Source organism: Lynx rufus, unplaced genomic scaffold (assembly GCF_022079265.1).
Source record: "Lynx rufus isolate CCGP_SWC_20201006 ecotype Redwood Valley unplaced genomic scaffold, mLynRuf1.p SCAF_15, whole genome shotgun sequence".
NCBI lineage: Eukaryota > Metazoa > Chordata > Mammalia > Carnivora > Felidae > Lynx > Lynx rufus.
Window position 1 is genome coordinate 51,086,665 of NW_025814829.1, and position 17,438 is coordinate 51,104,102.

At 36.2% G+C, this 17,438-nt stretch overlaps 1 protein-coding gene across 1 annotated transcript in view; it reads left to right on the plus strand.

Moving 5' to 3' along the window:
* Positions 1 to 4,804: 4,804 nt before the first annotated feature.
* Positions 4,805 to 17,438, plus strand: part of KIFAP3 (kinesin associated protein 3) — a 161,699-nt gene continuing 149,065 nt past the window's right edge. The window contains exon 1 of the mRNA XM_047077008.1: positions 4,805 to 5,005. Coding sequence (XP_046932964.1) covers positions 4,974 to 5,005 — 32 coding nt within the window. The 5' untranslated portion in view covers positions 4,805 to 4,973. The remainder of the gene's footprint in view (positions 5,006 to 17,438) is intronic.

Below are 17,438 nucleotides of genomic sequence, written 5' to 3' on the forward strand. Positions count from 1 at the left end.
CACCATGGAAATACAACTTCAATCAAATGGCTACACACCTGGTAGGATGATTACAGTAAACAAACAAACAAAAAACCTTGACAAAACCAAGTGCTGGTGAGAATGTGGGTCAATCTGAACACCTCCATCATTGGTGGGAATGCAAAATGGCCCAGCCACTTTGGAAAACAGTTTGCCAATTTTGTAGAATTATTCATATATTTGCCATAAACTGAGCAGTCTTATTCTTTGGTGTTTGTACAAGAGAAAAGAAAACTTTAGCTCCCACAAAAACCTGTATGTAAATGTTTATAGTGTTTTTATTCATAGTCACCAAAAGTTAGAAAGAACCCAAAAGTAGTAAATGAATAAAGTGCAGTACATTCATAAGTAACATATTACCTAACAATCAAATAGGAATAAATTTCTGAAACACAACATGGATGACTCCCAAATGTATTATCTGAGTGACAGAAATCAGGCTTAAAAGGCTACATCACATACGATTATATTTAGATGACATTCTGGAAAAGGAAACGTTGTAGGAACAGAAAACAGATCAGTACTTACCAGAATCTGGGATTGGGGAATAGGATGAATCCTAAGGAACACAAAGGAACTTGAAAGGATGATAGAATTGTGTTGTATTTTGATTGTGTAGTGGTTACATGACTTATGCACTTATCAAAACGCATAGAACTGCACACCAAAAAGAATCCATTTTATTGTATATAAGTTATACTGAAAAAATTTAAAAAGTTATACTGTATGTAATCTGCAATTTGCTCTTTTCATTCAGTAAAATGTTTCTAATACTCATCCACGTGGTTTGTGTAGTTCTAGTTCATTAACTTTCTCTGCTGCTTAATACCGTGTAATATACAATTTGTATTGTATACATAAATTCAGATGTATTCATCCATTCTCCTGCCAAATTACTTTGGAGCTCTCTTTCGGTTTTTCTTTTTCTATTATTCACAATACTGCTGTGATAAGTCTAGAACAAGCCTTATTGTGCATACGTGCTAGAATTTTCTGAGCTATGTAACTAGGAGCAGAATTGTAGCGATTTAGGGTATATGCCTGTTTAACTTTACAAAACAATGCAACACATTTCATTCTCAAGTGGTAATCCCAACGTACTCACCCCTGAAATATTTAGTAAACAATTTCCAGCTTCACACTTTCACCAGCACTTGGTGTATTCATTCAGACTTCTTAATTTTTGATTCTGGCTTTAACTGGCATCTTCCTAGCTACCATTGAGGTTGAGCTCTCTTCTTGTTTTGTTTAGTTTCTTTCTTGCTATTTCTATCTCCTCTTTATCTTCTTTCTCCATTGTTCCCCACCAGGTTGTCTATCTTTTACTTTTTTATTCATAAGGGATCTTCAAATAGTCTTAATTTAATCCTGTGTTAGTTTTCATGTGATGCAAATTAGGTGTATCATTTTTTTTTTTTGGTTTATCTTTTCGCTTTCTCTGTGGTGTCTTGTTGATAATCATAAGTTACTCATTTTAATGCAGTGAATTTATCAATTTTAGTGTTTTCTGTATCTTGTTTAAAAATATGTCTTTAACTGAAGGTCAAAAAATAATTTACATTTGTTTCTGAATGTTTTTAAAGTTTTGGTTTTTACATTTAAGGGTTTATTGGATGTGGAATTCGTTTTTTAATGTTTATTTTTGAGAGAGAGTGCACGTGACCGGCAGAGAGAGAGGCAGACAGAGAATCCGAAGCAGGCTTTGTGAGGAGAGCACAGAGCCCAATGTGGGGCTCAAACTCATGAGTTGTGAGATCATGATGTAAGCTGAAGTCAGATGCTTAAAGAACCGACTGAACACCCCCAGTGCCCTTAATGTGGAATCAGTTTTTGCATGTGGTATGAGGTAGAGATCCAATTTAATTTGTTATATATACATAACAAATTGTTTTGAAATTATTTATTGACAATACATTTTTTCCATAATGATCTGAGAATTGATTTGTTTCATACTTAAAATTTACATATATGCCTAAGTCTTGTTCTCTGTTTCGTTCCCCTGGGGTTCTATTCCTATGCTTGTCATTATTATTTTCTTATAATTATTTTCTTATAATATATTTTGATATCCAATTAAGTATATTCTCTGTTTTTCAGGATCATATTCATTATTTATTGCTGGATATGAGATCTAACAGTTTGGTTAGATTAAGGTTAATTTTTGGCAAGAATACTTAATGGATAATTTATTGTGTTTTTATTGCATATACTATCAGGTACTGCCACTATTAATGATGCTATCTGCTTATTTGTTTATGATGCTGACAGATCTCTCCATGTAAAGTAACATTGTTTTCCCCTTTGGAATTATCAGGTAAACTGTGGAGTGAAACTTTGCCACATTTCAAATCATTTTGTAATAAATCAATGACGTATAGGTGAATCCATCATTTGTTGGGGCTTGCAAAATAGTAACCATTTACAATTATTGTTCTCTGTTACTAGTGGCATTTTATATAAAGAGATTTTGCCTACCAAGGGGAGGTAAATTATAGGTGGTTTTGTTATTTTTTTTTTTTTTCTGGATTAGGGAAGAAGTGAATCAAATGCTTACTTCTTCCCTTTAATTACCAATTTTCAGAGTAAGGATTTGAGGTAGTTGTTGCCTTCGATGAAAATGAAATTTTGTTTTTCTGTTTTTCTATCAATCATTGCATAATATCATAGACGCCTGGATTCTTATTAATGTGTTAAATCAACCACAGTTATTATTCCTTTTGGTATAAATTACCCCAAAGTTGACCAGTGTCTTTTGGACACAATCCCATTAGTCTTTGAGTATTTCTTTTTTTTTAATTTTTTTTTTTAACGTTTATTTATATTTGGGACAGAGAGAGACAGAGCATGAACGGGGGAGGGGCAGAGAGAGAGGGAGACACAGAATCGGAAGCGGGCTCCAGGCTCTGAGCCATCAGCCCAGAGCCCAACGCGGGGCTCGAACTCAAGAACCATGAGATCGTGACCTGAGCTGAAGTGGGACGCTTAACCGACTGAGCCACCCAGGCGCCCCAGTCTTTGAGTATTTCTTTACCTGCAAGCATAAAATGCCCGGGCTCATCTTATACTTTTCCTGTTATAGACTAATAGCTCCCTAGTTCAGTCCCAGTTTCGGTTTATCTTATTTTCAGCTCTATCTTCCTTTCTGTCCTCTGAGCATTTTGTTTAGATTCTTGTTGTTTTTCCAAGCTCCGATATGCTTTTTTTTTCCAGCTCTAAATATTTATATATTGCCAACTATGGGCCAGGTGCTGTTCTAAGGATACAGAGGTTAACACAGCAAAAATCATCTTTGCTCTCAAGAAGCTCACGTTGCAAGAATGCTTGTTATATTATCCATGCATTTTAATGGCTATTGTGATCTGGCAATTTTAGGTATTGTGAGGGTTTTAAGGTAATCTAGACATAAATGATGATTTGTAAAATTTCATATCATTTTCCAGAATGAATATTTAGGAAATAAACCAGAAGATAGGAAGCCTGTTAGAAAAGAAGCGCAGTTCTGGGTATGAAGTAGATAGATGAATGGAAGTGAGAATGGAGAAGAAAAGCTGGATTGCAGGAGTACCTTGAAGAAAGAAAGGATAGAATTTTTTAATAGTTAAATAAGAGCACATGATCCAGAGGAAGATGTCAAAATTATCTCCAAGTATTCTTCTCTGGAAGACTAAGAGAATGACTACAACACTGGCAGAAATAGTGTAGCTGGTGTGAATGTGTAGACAAATAAAAATAATGTCTCTTGGCAGGTATGGACTGTGTCCTTGTATTTAACATTCTATGCACTGTACTGTATCAACTAACCGCATTTGAGAAAAGCAACGAAACAACTGTGTAGACATGGCCCAAGGTGATAGAAAATACATAACTAGAAGAGAGTAAGTGACAAGATCACAGGTGAGGAAAGGAAGTGTTGGTGTCTTCTTTGTAACTCTAGACCCTGGTTTGGTGTTTGGCACAAAGCTGACCCTTAATTAATATTTACTGAATAAATGAACGTAAGTCATTTGCATAGATGTGATAGCTGAGGCTATGGGCGTAGAACTGAAAGCAGGGGACATTTACTTGCTAAGGTTCAAAAACAGCTCTTCTTCCCTGTGGCCTGCATTGCCAACAGGTGCCTGCCTCAGGGGAAACAATTCCGAAAGTACCTTTGGATAATTAGAGCAGAAGCTGGCATTTCAGGAGCTCTTTTGCGTGTGCGTGTTTGTTGGGCCGCGTGGTGGGGGTGGTGCATTCTAGATTCAGAATACCAAAGTGGAAGTCACAGATTTGCAATGAATCAAAGGTGATATTAATTGTATTCATTTTATATGAAGGTCAGCTCATCTCCACAAATTATAGAGCTTCTCAGTGCAATCAGTGCACTTCCTTTTCCACAATGCCTCCAAACGCAAACCTCACTTTACAGGTTATCAGCGGGGGGCTGAGCTGCTCTATCGCATTCACTAATGAAAAGGTTAATGGATTCCCTTTCTCTTGTTTGAAGCTAGGACCTGAAATTTCGAGTAGGCGTACTGGGATGACTCTTCCAATTTCCATCCTCAAGGGGGCGATGATCAGGGAGCCATTCCTGAACCACACCCGCAGAAATCTGCCGCAGAAACCTTCACGCTCCGCTCCTGGGTGCGTCAGATTAGTCCTAGGGGCCAGCGCCTCATACTGAGCCTGCGCACACGGGCGCGCCGGAGCGGACGCATGCGCCTTGAGGCGGGGCTGGCGGAGGCGGCTCTGGGCGGGTCTGGGTCCCTCCAGTGTTTTGGGGCCTAGGAGCTGTGGGAGGAGCCGGCGGCCTCACCGTGGTAACCGCAGCGCCGCCACCGCCGCCCCGCCTTGCAGGCCTCGGGAGTGTCATCGCCTTTGGGTGTGGGGATACTTGGGCCACCGTCCCCGGAAATAGCTCCGCCGGCTTTCTCAGATACCCCCATCCTCCCCACGCCACCGTCGCCGCCGCCATGCAAGGGGAGGACGCCAGATACCTCAAAAGGTGACCACTCCCCGAGGCTCGGTCCCACCTTCCTTGCGAGGCCCTGAAGATATTCTTAGAGGTCCTCGGGTTGGCTTTGAGGTGACAGTGGGCAAAGCTAGGATCTTAAAGGAGAGGTGAAAGCCGGGGGTAAGGCGGAGGGAGTCACGGAAAGGAAAGGGAAAAGGAGCACTGGGGAAAAGAGGAAAGGGCCCTTCGGAGGTGCGAGGCTCCCCAGCCTCTTACCTGGCTCGGCGGGACCCTGACAGCATTGCAGATGGTTTCCTTGCCACATCCGTCTCGGGAGAGGGGCGAAGGGCTGTGTAAACCGCGTCTTCCTGACCCCCCACCCCGACTTGGACTCCCCATTTTTCCCTAGTAGAATAAATCCCTTGGGAGCCTGAGAATGAAGTCTTCTGGTGCCTCTGCTCTCTGTCTCCTGTTTGGGCTTCACTGCCATCGGGTTTTGAAGCGATGAAGAAGAGAGAAGTGGCTTTTACTTTATGGGAGGCTGGGCTGAGATGGTTCCTTCCAGCCTGTTTCTGCTTTCCTCAATCATTTCATCCATTTGACTGCCATGTATATAGTATACTTTTTGTAGGAGATTCATAATTATCAAGAGGTTTGTTCAGGAGCTTGTCCTGCAGCAGGCCGTAATTTCTTTAGTTTAACAATATCAGTAGTATCAATTACTCTTTAAAGAAAATTGTATCTTTGGGGATTATTTATTTGACTCCTGTCAAAGATAAGGTCATCCCTGATGAAAAAGGATACCTGTCATTGGACCAAGAGTTAGCAGTGATCCAATAGAAAACGATCTTAAGTAGGACTCTCCATTTTTTCTCCATTAGTTAAGTCACTGTTAGTGACAGGGTAAAATACACAGGGGGAGTCACATGTATTATTATTATTATTATTTTTTTTTGGACACAGTTTCCTTATTTAAATATGGGGCAAATATTACCTTATGAGAAATATGTGGACCAAATATGAAAATACTTTTAAAAGATAAAACATGCCGTGTAATGTGGTGGCGTTATTTCAAGTCATAATATGCTTTTACTGAATATATTTATCCTGGCCTGGGATGGCCTTAACCATCACAGGAAGATCTTCTAAACTTTAATCAATTCTTAAAAGGGATTCAAACAATTGTAAAATCCTACAACCGACTGCACGGTCTTTGCAGGACTGAGGTATATATTGCCTGCCTTTCTAATTGTATATGAATATATCTGAAACTGTCAAATAACAAGACTTTATCAGTAAATTTTTGTAGTAATATGTAATCATAACTAGTATATAGTCAGTATTTATTTCCTCACTGAATTTTGCCTACATTGATCTTGTAAAATACCTTGATTGAAAATTTCGTGACAGAAGAAAATAGTAAATTCTTTCTCTTTCAACTTCAGATTCAAGATTGTTCTAGGTGAAGAGCTACTATTATAACAGCAGTTTGTTTTCATGTAATACACTGTGCCAAAATATAGTTTTTATTAGATTCTTGTACCTGTATGGACCCTTACGCATAATTCCCAATCTATTCTTTTAAAAGCCGTGTTATCTACAGTTCAAAAAATAAAACCAAACAAGTCACTATAATGCTTGAAGTAAAATAAGATTAGAACTTGCAAAGGTTGAAATATACACTTTTCAGTTCCGCCTAATTTTGACAATATACGTAAATTAAAAGGTGGCGTTGCCTGCATTCAGATTAGAAATATGCAGCTGACGTACAATCATAGAAGCCTGATGGTTTATGATGAGTGGCAGAACCTTCCATTTTAATTATTGGTTCTTTGATAATGATTACATTTATGTATTCCTTTTGTAATATTTTTACCTTCACATTTTGTTTCTAACAGTACAGCAACATAGTTTCATTCTCATTGATTCAGTCTAATTTTAATTAGTCGATTTCCATGGTTTCATGAGGAATTTCTAGTCTTTCTTTAAATGTGTAGTAGATTATAGAATCAAATACAGTTTGATTTTTTTGTTTTGATTCAGTAAAACTTAATGAAGACTTACAAAATACCTGGTATATGCCTAGCATAGTTCTGGTCAGTGGAGAAATGATTAAATAGACAAATTTTATGTCCTCAATCAGATATACACAAAAAGACAATTATTTGTGATTTTTTTGCTTCCTCTTAAAACCCTCTGATGGCTTTCCATTGCTTTTTACTTTTTTGAAAGTTTATTTAAATAATCTCTATTCTCAACGTGGGCCTCGAACTCATGACACTGAGGTCAAGAGTCATGTGCTCTTCCCACTGAGCAAGCCAAGCACCCCTCCATTGCTTTTAGAGTTAGAGCACCTACCTTTTCAGCTCTCTCTCTGCCTCCCTCCCACCCCCAGTAATTTCATACTTGAGCCTTACAGAAATAACTTCTTTTAGATTCCTGTGTTTTGGTGTAAGGTTCCAAATGCCCTTCCTGTTGTCTGGAACTTGCCCCATTCTTCACCCAGCTCGCTCTTCATTTTTCCTGTTTTTGCTTAAACGTCACTTTTTCCAGAAAGCCTTTCCTGAGCTGCCCTTTTTTCATCCCGCAGTCCACAATCCAGGTCAAATATACCTGCTAGGTTCTCATGATACATAATACCTTGTCTTTACTTACTCTTATTACCATATTATTATTGTTTGTCTTTCCTGCTGGTCTGTAAGCTTCAGAAGGCTAAGGAACTATATATCTTACTTCTCATTGTATCCTCAGCACACAGCACAATTCCTGGATCAGAAGTACTCACTAAATAGTTATTAAATGAAGTAAAAATGAGGTTACAAAGAAAAATGGACCAAATCATACTGGACTTATAAACCATAGTAAACAGTTGAGACTTGTAAAAGCAGTGGAGAACCATTGAAGGATTTTAAGAGTAAATGACATTTATTCATTCCTTCAATAGTTATTTGAAATTCTACCATGTAAAAGTCACTTAGTCAAGTGATAAAAAGTATTGGATGAATGACATATACTTTCTCTGCCTTTATGTGCCTATAACGTAGTGAGGAATACAGACTTTAATTAATATATAATCAGAAGTAACTATTGTATTTATGGTGAGTGCTGTAAGTACATAAGCAAAATCAGTGGATGGCCTTCATGTAAAGCTCTTTTTTTTTTTTTTTAATTTTTTTAATGTTTATTTCTGAGAGGGAGAGAGACAGAGCATGAGCAGGGAGGGGGCAGAGAGAGAGAAACACAATCTAGAGCAGGCTCCAGGCTCTGAGCCGGCAGCATGGAGCCCGACATGGGGCTTGAACTCACGAACTGTGAGATCATGACCTGAGCCGAAGTCAGACGCCCAACCGACTGAGCCACCCAGGTGTCCCGAAAGCCCTTTTTTTATACAGTATGTTTTCAACATTTATCCACATTTTGGCATTCAGCAGCAATTCATTCCATTTAATAGCTGAATGGTAGTTCATTGTGTGGATATAGCACATGTAGATTATCCATTCATCTATTGATAGACATTTAGATTGTTTCCATCTATTGGCTACTGTGAGTAAAACTACTTTGAACATTCCTGTACTAGTTTTACTTTGAATACCTTTTTTCACTCTCTGGTATGTACCCAGTTGTTTCTGGGTCACGTACTAATTGTGTGTTTAACTTATTGAAGAACCACCAAACTTTTTCAGAGTGGCTGCACCATTTACATTCCCATCAGCAGTGTATGAGAGTTCCAATTTTCGACATCACCAACAGTTGTTATTTATTTATTTATTTATTTATTTATTTATTTATTTATTTATTTACATTCTGGCCATTCAGTGGATGTGAAGTACTATCTGTGGTTTTATTTGCATTTCCTTAGTTACTAGTGACATCAAGTATCTTTTCATATGCTTCTTGGCCTTTATCTTCTTTGGGGAAATGAGTTCTTTATACATTCTAGGTACTAGACTCTTACCAGATAAATGATTTACAAATATTTTGCCCCACTCTGTGATTGTTTTTGCATTATCATCATAGTGTCCTTCCTTATGCAAAAGTTTTTAATTTTGATGGAGTCCAGTTTAATTTTTTCTTTACTTGCTTTTGCTACCATTATTTTGGAAACCATCGCCTAATAGTTTATTTTTTCTTTCTTTCCCTCGCCTCAGGAGACATCTAGAAAGATGTTGCTAAGGCTGATGTCAGAGAAATTACTGGATATCTACACATAAAAGAATGAAATTGGACCCTTTAGACCACGTAATTAACTCTAGGATTTTTATGGTTTCATATCTCACATTTAAGTCCTTAGTCCATTTTGAATTTACATTTGTGTATGGTGTCAGAGAGTGGTCCAGTTTCATTCTTTTGCATGTAGCAAAATAAAAAGCATAGCAAAGCAAACAATCAACAAAGGTTAAAGACAACCTACTGAATGGCAGAACATAATTACAAACAACATATCTGATAAAGGGTTAGTATCCAAAATATATAAAGACATGAACAGACATTTCTCCAAAGAAGATATACAAATGGGCAACAGACACATGAAAAGATGCTCATCACTCATCATCAGGGAAATGCAAATCAAAACCACAATAAGATATCATCTCACACCTTTTAGAATGGCTGAAATCAAAATCACAGGAAACAACAGGTGTTGGTGAGGATGTGGAAAAAAAGCAACCCTTGTGCACTTTTGTTGGGAATGCAAACTGGTTTAGCCACTGTGGAAGACAGTATGAGGTCCCTCAAAAAGGAATAGAACTACCCTAAGATCCAGTAATTGCACTATTAGGTGTTTATCCAAAAAATACAAAAACACTAATTCAAAGAGATAGATGCACCCTATGTTTATCACGACATTATTTATAATAGCCAAATTATAGAAGCAGCCCCAGTGTCCACTGACAGATGAATGAATAAAGGAGAGGCGGTATATGTATTTAGATATATTGCATATGTGTGTGTATATATATAGAATATTATTATATAGGTATATCTATAATAAAATATTCCACCATAAAGAATAAAATCTTGCCATTTGCAACATCACTAATGGATCTACAGAATATAATGCTAAGTGAAATAAGTCAGTCAGAGAAAGACAAGTACAATATGATTTCTCTCATATGTGGAATTTAAGAAACAAAACAAATGACAAAGGAAAAGAAACAAATTGAGAAAAACACTTAAATATAGAGAACAAACTGATGGTTACCAGAGGGGAGGTAGGTGAAATAGGTAATGTGAATTAAAGAGTATACTTATAGAAGAGTGCTGAGTAATGTATAGAATTATTGAATCACTATATCATACACCTGAAACTAATATAACACTGTATGTTAGCTATACTGGAATTAAAATTTAAAAATTAATTTTAAAAAAACATTGCCAAATCCAAAGTCATGAATATTTGCCTCTATGTTTTCTAAGGGTTTTGTAGTTTCAGCTCTCAAATTTGTTTTCAATCCATCTTGAGTTAATAGTGTGATATAAAGTAAGGGTCCAATTTCATTCTTTTACGTGTGGATATCCAGTTGTCCTGGCACCATTTGTTAAAGAGATCATTCTTTCCCCAGTGAAAGGTCTTGCCGCCTTTGTTGAAAATCCATTTATGGTAGATGTAGGGGTTTATTTCTGGACTCCATTCTCCTCCATTGATGTGTATGTTTTTATGCTACTACTTCACTGTTTTGATTATTGTAGCTTTGTAGTGTATTTTGAAATTGGAAAGTATGTCTTACACCTTTGTTCTTTTTTGGGATTGTTTTGGCTACTCAGGGTCCCTTGTGTTTCCATATGAATTTTAGGATCCCTAAAAGAGGCTTTTGGGATTTTGATAGGGATTGTATTAAATCTGTAGATCACTTTGGGAAGTATTGCCATCTTAACGCTATTAAGTTATCAATCTGTGAACAAGGGATATCTGTCCATTTAATTCTTATTAATTTCTTTCAGCAATGTTTTGTAGTTTCACTAAGTGCTACACCTCTCTGCTTAAATTTGTTAGTATTTTATTCCTTTTGATTGTAAGTGGAATTGTTTTTTTAACTTCCTTTTGGCATTTTCATTACTAGTATATAGAAATGTAACTGATTTTTTTGTGTGTTTGTAGTGTGATCTGCAAATTTGCCGAATTTACTGTGATTGGCAGTTCTCAACATATGAGCTCATGTCATCTACAGATATAGTATTACTTCTTTTCCAGTATGGATGCTTTTATTTCTTTTCTATATGTCAATGCTCTGGCTTGAACTTCCAGTAGTGTGTTGAATAGAAATGGATGACAGCAGGGCCCCTGGGTGGTTCAATCAGTTGAGTGTCGGACTCTTGATTTTGGCTCAGGTCATGATCTCCCGGTTCGTGAGATCAAGCCCCATGTACAGAGCCTGCTTGGGATTCTCTGTCCCTCTCTCTCTGCCCCTTCACTGCTTATGCTCTCTTTCACTCTCAAAATAAATAAATAAACTTAAAAAAAAAAAGTGGATGAAAGTAGGCATACTTATTCCTATTCTTAAAGGAAAGCTTTTATTCTTTTACTATTGAGTATATTATTAGCTGTAGGTTTTTCATATATGCCCTTTTCTTGTATTCCTAATTTATTGAATGCTTTTATTTGAAAGGGTGTTAGGTTTTGTCAAATGCTTTTTCTGCATCAATTGGAATAATCATGTACATTTTTCCTTCATCTTATTAATGTGGTGTATTATATTGTTTTTCATATGTATAACTTCTTTGCATTCCTAGAATAGAACCTACTTGGTCTTGGCTTGTAATCTTTTAATATGCTGCTGCATAGTGTTTGTTAGTATTTTGAGGACTTTTGCATCTATATTCATGAAGGATATTGATTTCCATCTCTTTATATAAGATATTTATAAGAGATATTCTATTTTTTGTGGTGTGTTTGTCTCACTTTGGTAAAAGAGTAATGCTGACCTCATAGAATGAGGTCTGTTTTTCAGAGGCATTTAAGAAGGATTGGTGTTAATTTTTCTTTGGATCTGTGGTAGAAATCACCAGTGAAGTCATCTGATCCTGGACTTCTCTTTGTTTGGAAGTTTTTGATGACTGGTTGAATTTCTTTATTTACTATATAGGTCTTTTCAGAATTTCTCTTTCTTTTGACTTTATGTTGTTTATTTCTAGGAATTTGTCCATTTCATCCAGATTATCTAATTTGTTGGCTTACAATAGTTTATAGTATTCTTTTTATCTCTGTAAGGTCAATAGTATCCCATTTTAATTTGCAATTGTAGTAATTTCACTCTTCTCTCTTTTTTTCTTAACTAAAGGTTTGCCAATTTTGTGAATTTTTCAAAGAAGCAACTTTTGATTTTTTTTATTTTGCATATGTATTCTGTATTTGTTTAATCTCTCTGTCTTTATGATTTCCTACCTTCTACAAGCATGTGGTTTAGTTTATTCTTTTTCTGGTTCCTTAAGGTGTAAAATCAAGTTATTGATTTGAAATCTTTTATTGAGCTGTAATAGACATAACATTATATTAATTTCAAGTGCATATCACAATACACTTGTGAAATGATCACCACAATAAGTCTAGTTAACACCCATTACCACATAGTAATAATGTTTTTTTTACCTTGTGATGAGAACTTTTAAGATTTAGTCTATTAGCAATTTTCAAGTGTACAATACCTTGTTATTAACTATTGTCACCATGCTGTACGTTATATCCCCGGACCTTATCTTATCTTAGAGAGAGTTCAGAAATGGGGGAGAAGGGCAGAGGAGGAGAGAAAGAGAATCTTTTTTTTTTTTTTAACGTTTATTTATTTTTGAGACAGAGAGAGACAGAGCATGAACGGGGGAGGGGCAGAGAGAGAGGGAGACACAGAACCGGAAGCAGGCTCCAGGCTCCGAGCCCTCAGCCCAGAGCCCGACGCGGGGCTCGAACTCACAGACCGCGAGATCGTGACCTGAGCTGAAGTCAGACGCTTAACCGACTGAGCCACCCAGGCGCCCCTGAGAAAGAGAATCTTAAGCAGGCTCCATGCTTAGCATGATGTGATGAGATCATGACCTGAGCTGAAATCAGTAGTTGGATGCTTAACTGACTGAGTCACCCAGGTGCCCAGGACTTACTTATTTTATCACTGGAAATTTGTGCCTTTGACCACCTTCACCTGTTTTCCCAGCTGCCACCCCCTGCCTTTGGCAACTACCAATATGTTCTGTGTATCTGTGAGTTTGGGTTTGTTTTGTTCTTAGATTCCACATACAAATGAGATCATAAAGAATTTGTCTCTCTCTGACTTATTTCGTATAGCATAATGCTCTCAAGGTCTATCCATGTTGTCACAAATGGCAAGATTTTACACATATACACGTACATACACCACATTTTCTTTATGATGGACACTTGGGTTGCTTCTTTGTATTGGCTGTTATAAATAATACTGCAGTGAACATGGGGGTGTGTACTATATATCTCTTAGAATTAGTTCCTTTGGATAAACACTCAGAAATGGGTTTGCTGGATCATATGGTAGGTCTGTGTTCAGTTTTTTGAAAAACCTCTATACGATTTTCCATAGTGGCTGCATTAATTTACATTCCCATCACCAGTGTAGTAGGGTTTCCTTTTCTCCACATTCTTGCCAACACTGTCTATTTCTTGTCTTTTTGATAATAGCCATTTTAACAGGTATGAGGTGATACCTTATTGTGGTTTTGATTTGCATTTCATTTATGAGTAGAGATATTGAGCATCTTTTCATGTACCTGTTGGCCATCTGTATGTCTTCTTAGAAAAAAATGCCTATTCACATCCTCTGCTGATTTTTTAACCAGATTGGTATTTTTTCCTTTTTCTTTCTTTTTTTCTTTTTCTTTTTTTTCTATTGAGCTCTGTGATGTCTTTGTATATTTTAGGTATTAACCCATTCTCAGACATATTATTGCAAATATATTCTCCCACTTAATAAGTTGTATTTTTATTTTTTTTTCTTTTGCTGGGAAGAAGATATTTAGTTCGACTTAGGCCCACTTATTTATTTTTGTTTTTACTGCCTTTGCTTTTGGTGTCAAAAAAAACTTGCCAAGATCTATGGTGAGACGCTTACTGTCCTTATTTTCTTCTAGGAGTTTTATAGTTTTAGGTCTTATGTTCAACTCTTAATCCATTTTGAATTAATTTTTGTATATAGTGTAAGATAATGGTCCAGTTTCATTCTTTTTCATGTAGCTGTCCAGTTTTCTAAATGCCATTTATTGAAGAGACTGTCCTTCCCTATTGTGTATTCTTGGCTCCTTTGTTGTGAATTAATTGGCCATATATGTGTCAGTTTATTTCTGGGCTATGTATTCTATTGATATATGTGTCTTTTTTAATGCAAATACCATACTGTTTTGATTACTGTAACTTTGTAATATATTTTGAAACCAGAAAATGTGAGGCCTCTAGCTTTGTTCTTCTTTCTCAAGATTGCTCTGACTCTTCAGGGTCTTTTGTGGCTCCATGCAAATTTTAAGATTGTTTGTTCAATTTCTGTGAAAAAAGGCCATTGGGATTTTGATAGGGGTTGCCTTGAACTTGTAGATTGCTTTGGGTGATAAGGACATTTTATTGGTATTAATTCTTTCAGTCTATAAACTTGGACTATCTTTTCATTTATTTGTGTTCACTTTCTTTCATCAATATCTTATAGTTTTCAGGGTATAGGTCTTGGTTAAAGACCTTCTTGGTTAAATTTATTTCTAGATATTTTATTCTTTTTGATGTAATTGTAAATGGGAATATTTTCTTAATTTCTCTTAAGATAGTTCATTATTAGTGTATGGAAATGCAACTGATTTTTAATGTTGGGTTTTTTTAACCTGCAACTTTCTTCAGTTTATTAGCTCCAGTTTTTTTGTGTGGGGGGTCTTTAGAGTTTTCTCTATAATAATATCATGTCATCCACAAATAGTGGCAGTTTTACTTCTTGCTTTCTGATTTGGATGCCTGTTATTTCTTTTTCTTGACAAATTACTCTGGCTAGGGCTTCTAATACTGTGTTGAATAGAAGTGGTAAGAGTGGGCATCCTTGCCTTATTCCTGGTCTTTGAGGAAAAGCTTTTAGTTTTTCACTGTCGAGTATGATGTTAGCTGTGTATTTATTATATATGGCCTTTATTGTGTTGTGGTACATTCCCTGTATATTCATTTTGTTGGCAGTTTTTATCATAAATGGATATTGAACATTGTCAAATGTTTTATGCATCTGTTGAGATAATCGTATGACTTTTATACTTCATTTTGTTAATGTAGTGTATTGATTGATTTCCATTTATTGAACCATCCTTGCATCCCTCAAATAAATCCCACTTGATCATGATGTGTGATGCTTTTAATGTAAACTTGAGTTGGTTTGCTAGTATTTTGTGAAGATTTTTGCATCTGTGTTCCTTTTGGGTATTAGCCTGTAATTTTTTTTTTTTTTTTTTTTTTTTTTTTTTTTTTTTTTTTTTGGTGTTCTTGTCTGGTTTTGGTGTGAAGGTAATGCTGACCTCATAAAATGAGTTTGTAAGTATTCCCTCCTGTTCTGTTTTTTGGAAGAGTTTGAGAATGATTGTCATTAATTCTTTGAATATTTGGTAGCATTAACCAGTGAAGCCGTTGAGTGTAGACTTTTGTTTATTGGGACATTTTTGATTACTGATTCAGTGGCTTACTAGTAATTGGTCTGTTCATATTTTCTGTTTTTTTATGATTTGATCTTTGCAGATTGTATGGTTTTTAGGATTTTACCCATTTCTTCTATGTTGTTACATTTGTTGGTGTATAATTGCTAAGTTTCTTGTGATCCTTTGTATTTCTGTGTGATCAGTTGTAAATGTTCTTTTGTTTATGACTTTATTTGAGTCCTCTCTCTTTTTTTCTTGGTGACTTTATTCTTTGTACAGGTTTTCTTCTTTTTTTAATATTTATTTATTTTGACAGAGGGAGTGCGAATGCATGCATTAGAGTGGGGGAGGGGCAGAGAGGGAGACAGAGACAGAATCCCAAGCAGATTCCACGCTGTCATTGCAGAGCCTGAGGTGGGGCTCAGTCTTATGAACTGTGAGATCAGGACCTGAGCCCAAATCCAGAGTCAGATGCTTAACCAACTGAGCCACCCAGGCACCCATAGTAAGTTTTAAATGTGTTACTAAACAGTATAATGAGGGATTAGTTTTAATATACGTATCTTATATATTCAGCCACAATGCCAAGGAGAACAAGCAAGGGGTTTATCCATAATTTCCATCAGCCCCCAGGTTATATAAGCAATTAATAACTTGTATTACCCTTATGTAAAGTGCTATTCAGTGTAGTTTCAACCCTACCAAATTGCTACCCTTAATTAAGCCTCTCCTATAAAGAACTTCTAGAGCTGCCACTCTATTATTTATACATGAATTAAAAAAAATACCTGAATGTATATGTGCTAAAATTGTAACAATTGGTTTCTTCCAGGTTTTTGAGTTTATTTTTTTCTTTGCAATTTCTGTGTTCTACTTTTCCTATAAAAACATAACTTGCTTTAGTGATAAAGAAGCTATTAAAAAATTTAATGAACATACTTTTTAAAAACACACATGCACACAAAAAAGCAAACAAAAACAAAAACAAGAACGGAGTGGTGAGATTCTTTGATCAATTTGATTTCTTTGAGAAATGCATGATATCAGACCAGAAGACAATTACGCTTTTCTTTACCTATAGAAGACCGGCTGTGCAAGTGGTGGTAGGAGACTACTCTTAGGATTGCACTTGTGTTTTATCCTTATAATTGTCTTCATTGAATTGGATACAGTGGTTACCCCCTTCTGTATAGGAAATTCACAACTGGGATTGCTCTCCATCTTAAGAGGAAGCATGGAACTAGTTTGTTCTATAATTAAGATGCTTTCTGTAGTGATTGCTATAGTACATCTTTTTTTTCTTTTTTCTTTCTTTCATTTTTTTTTTTTAACTCTTCTTAGTTCTTTTGATTCCTGTGATTCCTTTAGTTTTTGATTGCTAGCCTCAGCTTGTACCCATTTATCCTGCCTTTTGGAGTCTATGCCATCCTGTTTAATATATGTGTGTGTATCTAATTTCCTAATTATTTTTACCGGCCTGCCTGGTTTCTAGCTGCTTTAATTCCTCACAAGCTTTGTTCTGTACATCTTACTGTCAGTGTAGTTGCTGACCTACCTAGACTCCAGCATTGTATTTGATTTCCTACCCTATCTCTATACTTGACTTTTAGTCATGGTCCCAGTACAGATTCCATATTTCATAAATAATTCTGATGAAAAGATCATTTTAAAGCTTACATTGAGAATATGCATAATAGGGCATTAATTTCTAACTAAAGAAAGAGCATTGAGTGTCTAATCATTGGAATTTTAATTTAAGATAGTGTCATATTTCTGTTCCTTCTTGTCAGGCTAAAATATCCTACTAGCCAACTTTGACTATAGTGAGAAATTTTTCTTGTTCTCGTTGCTTAATCTCTTCTAATATCACTTG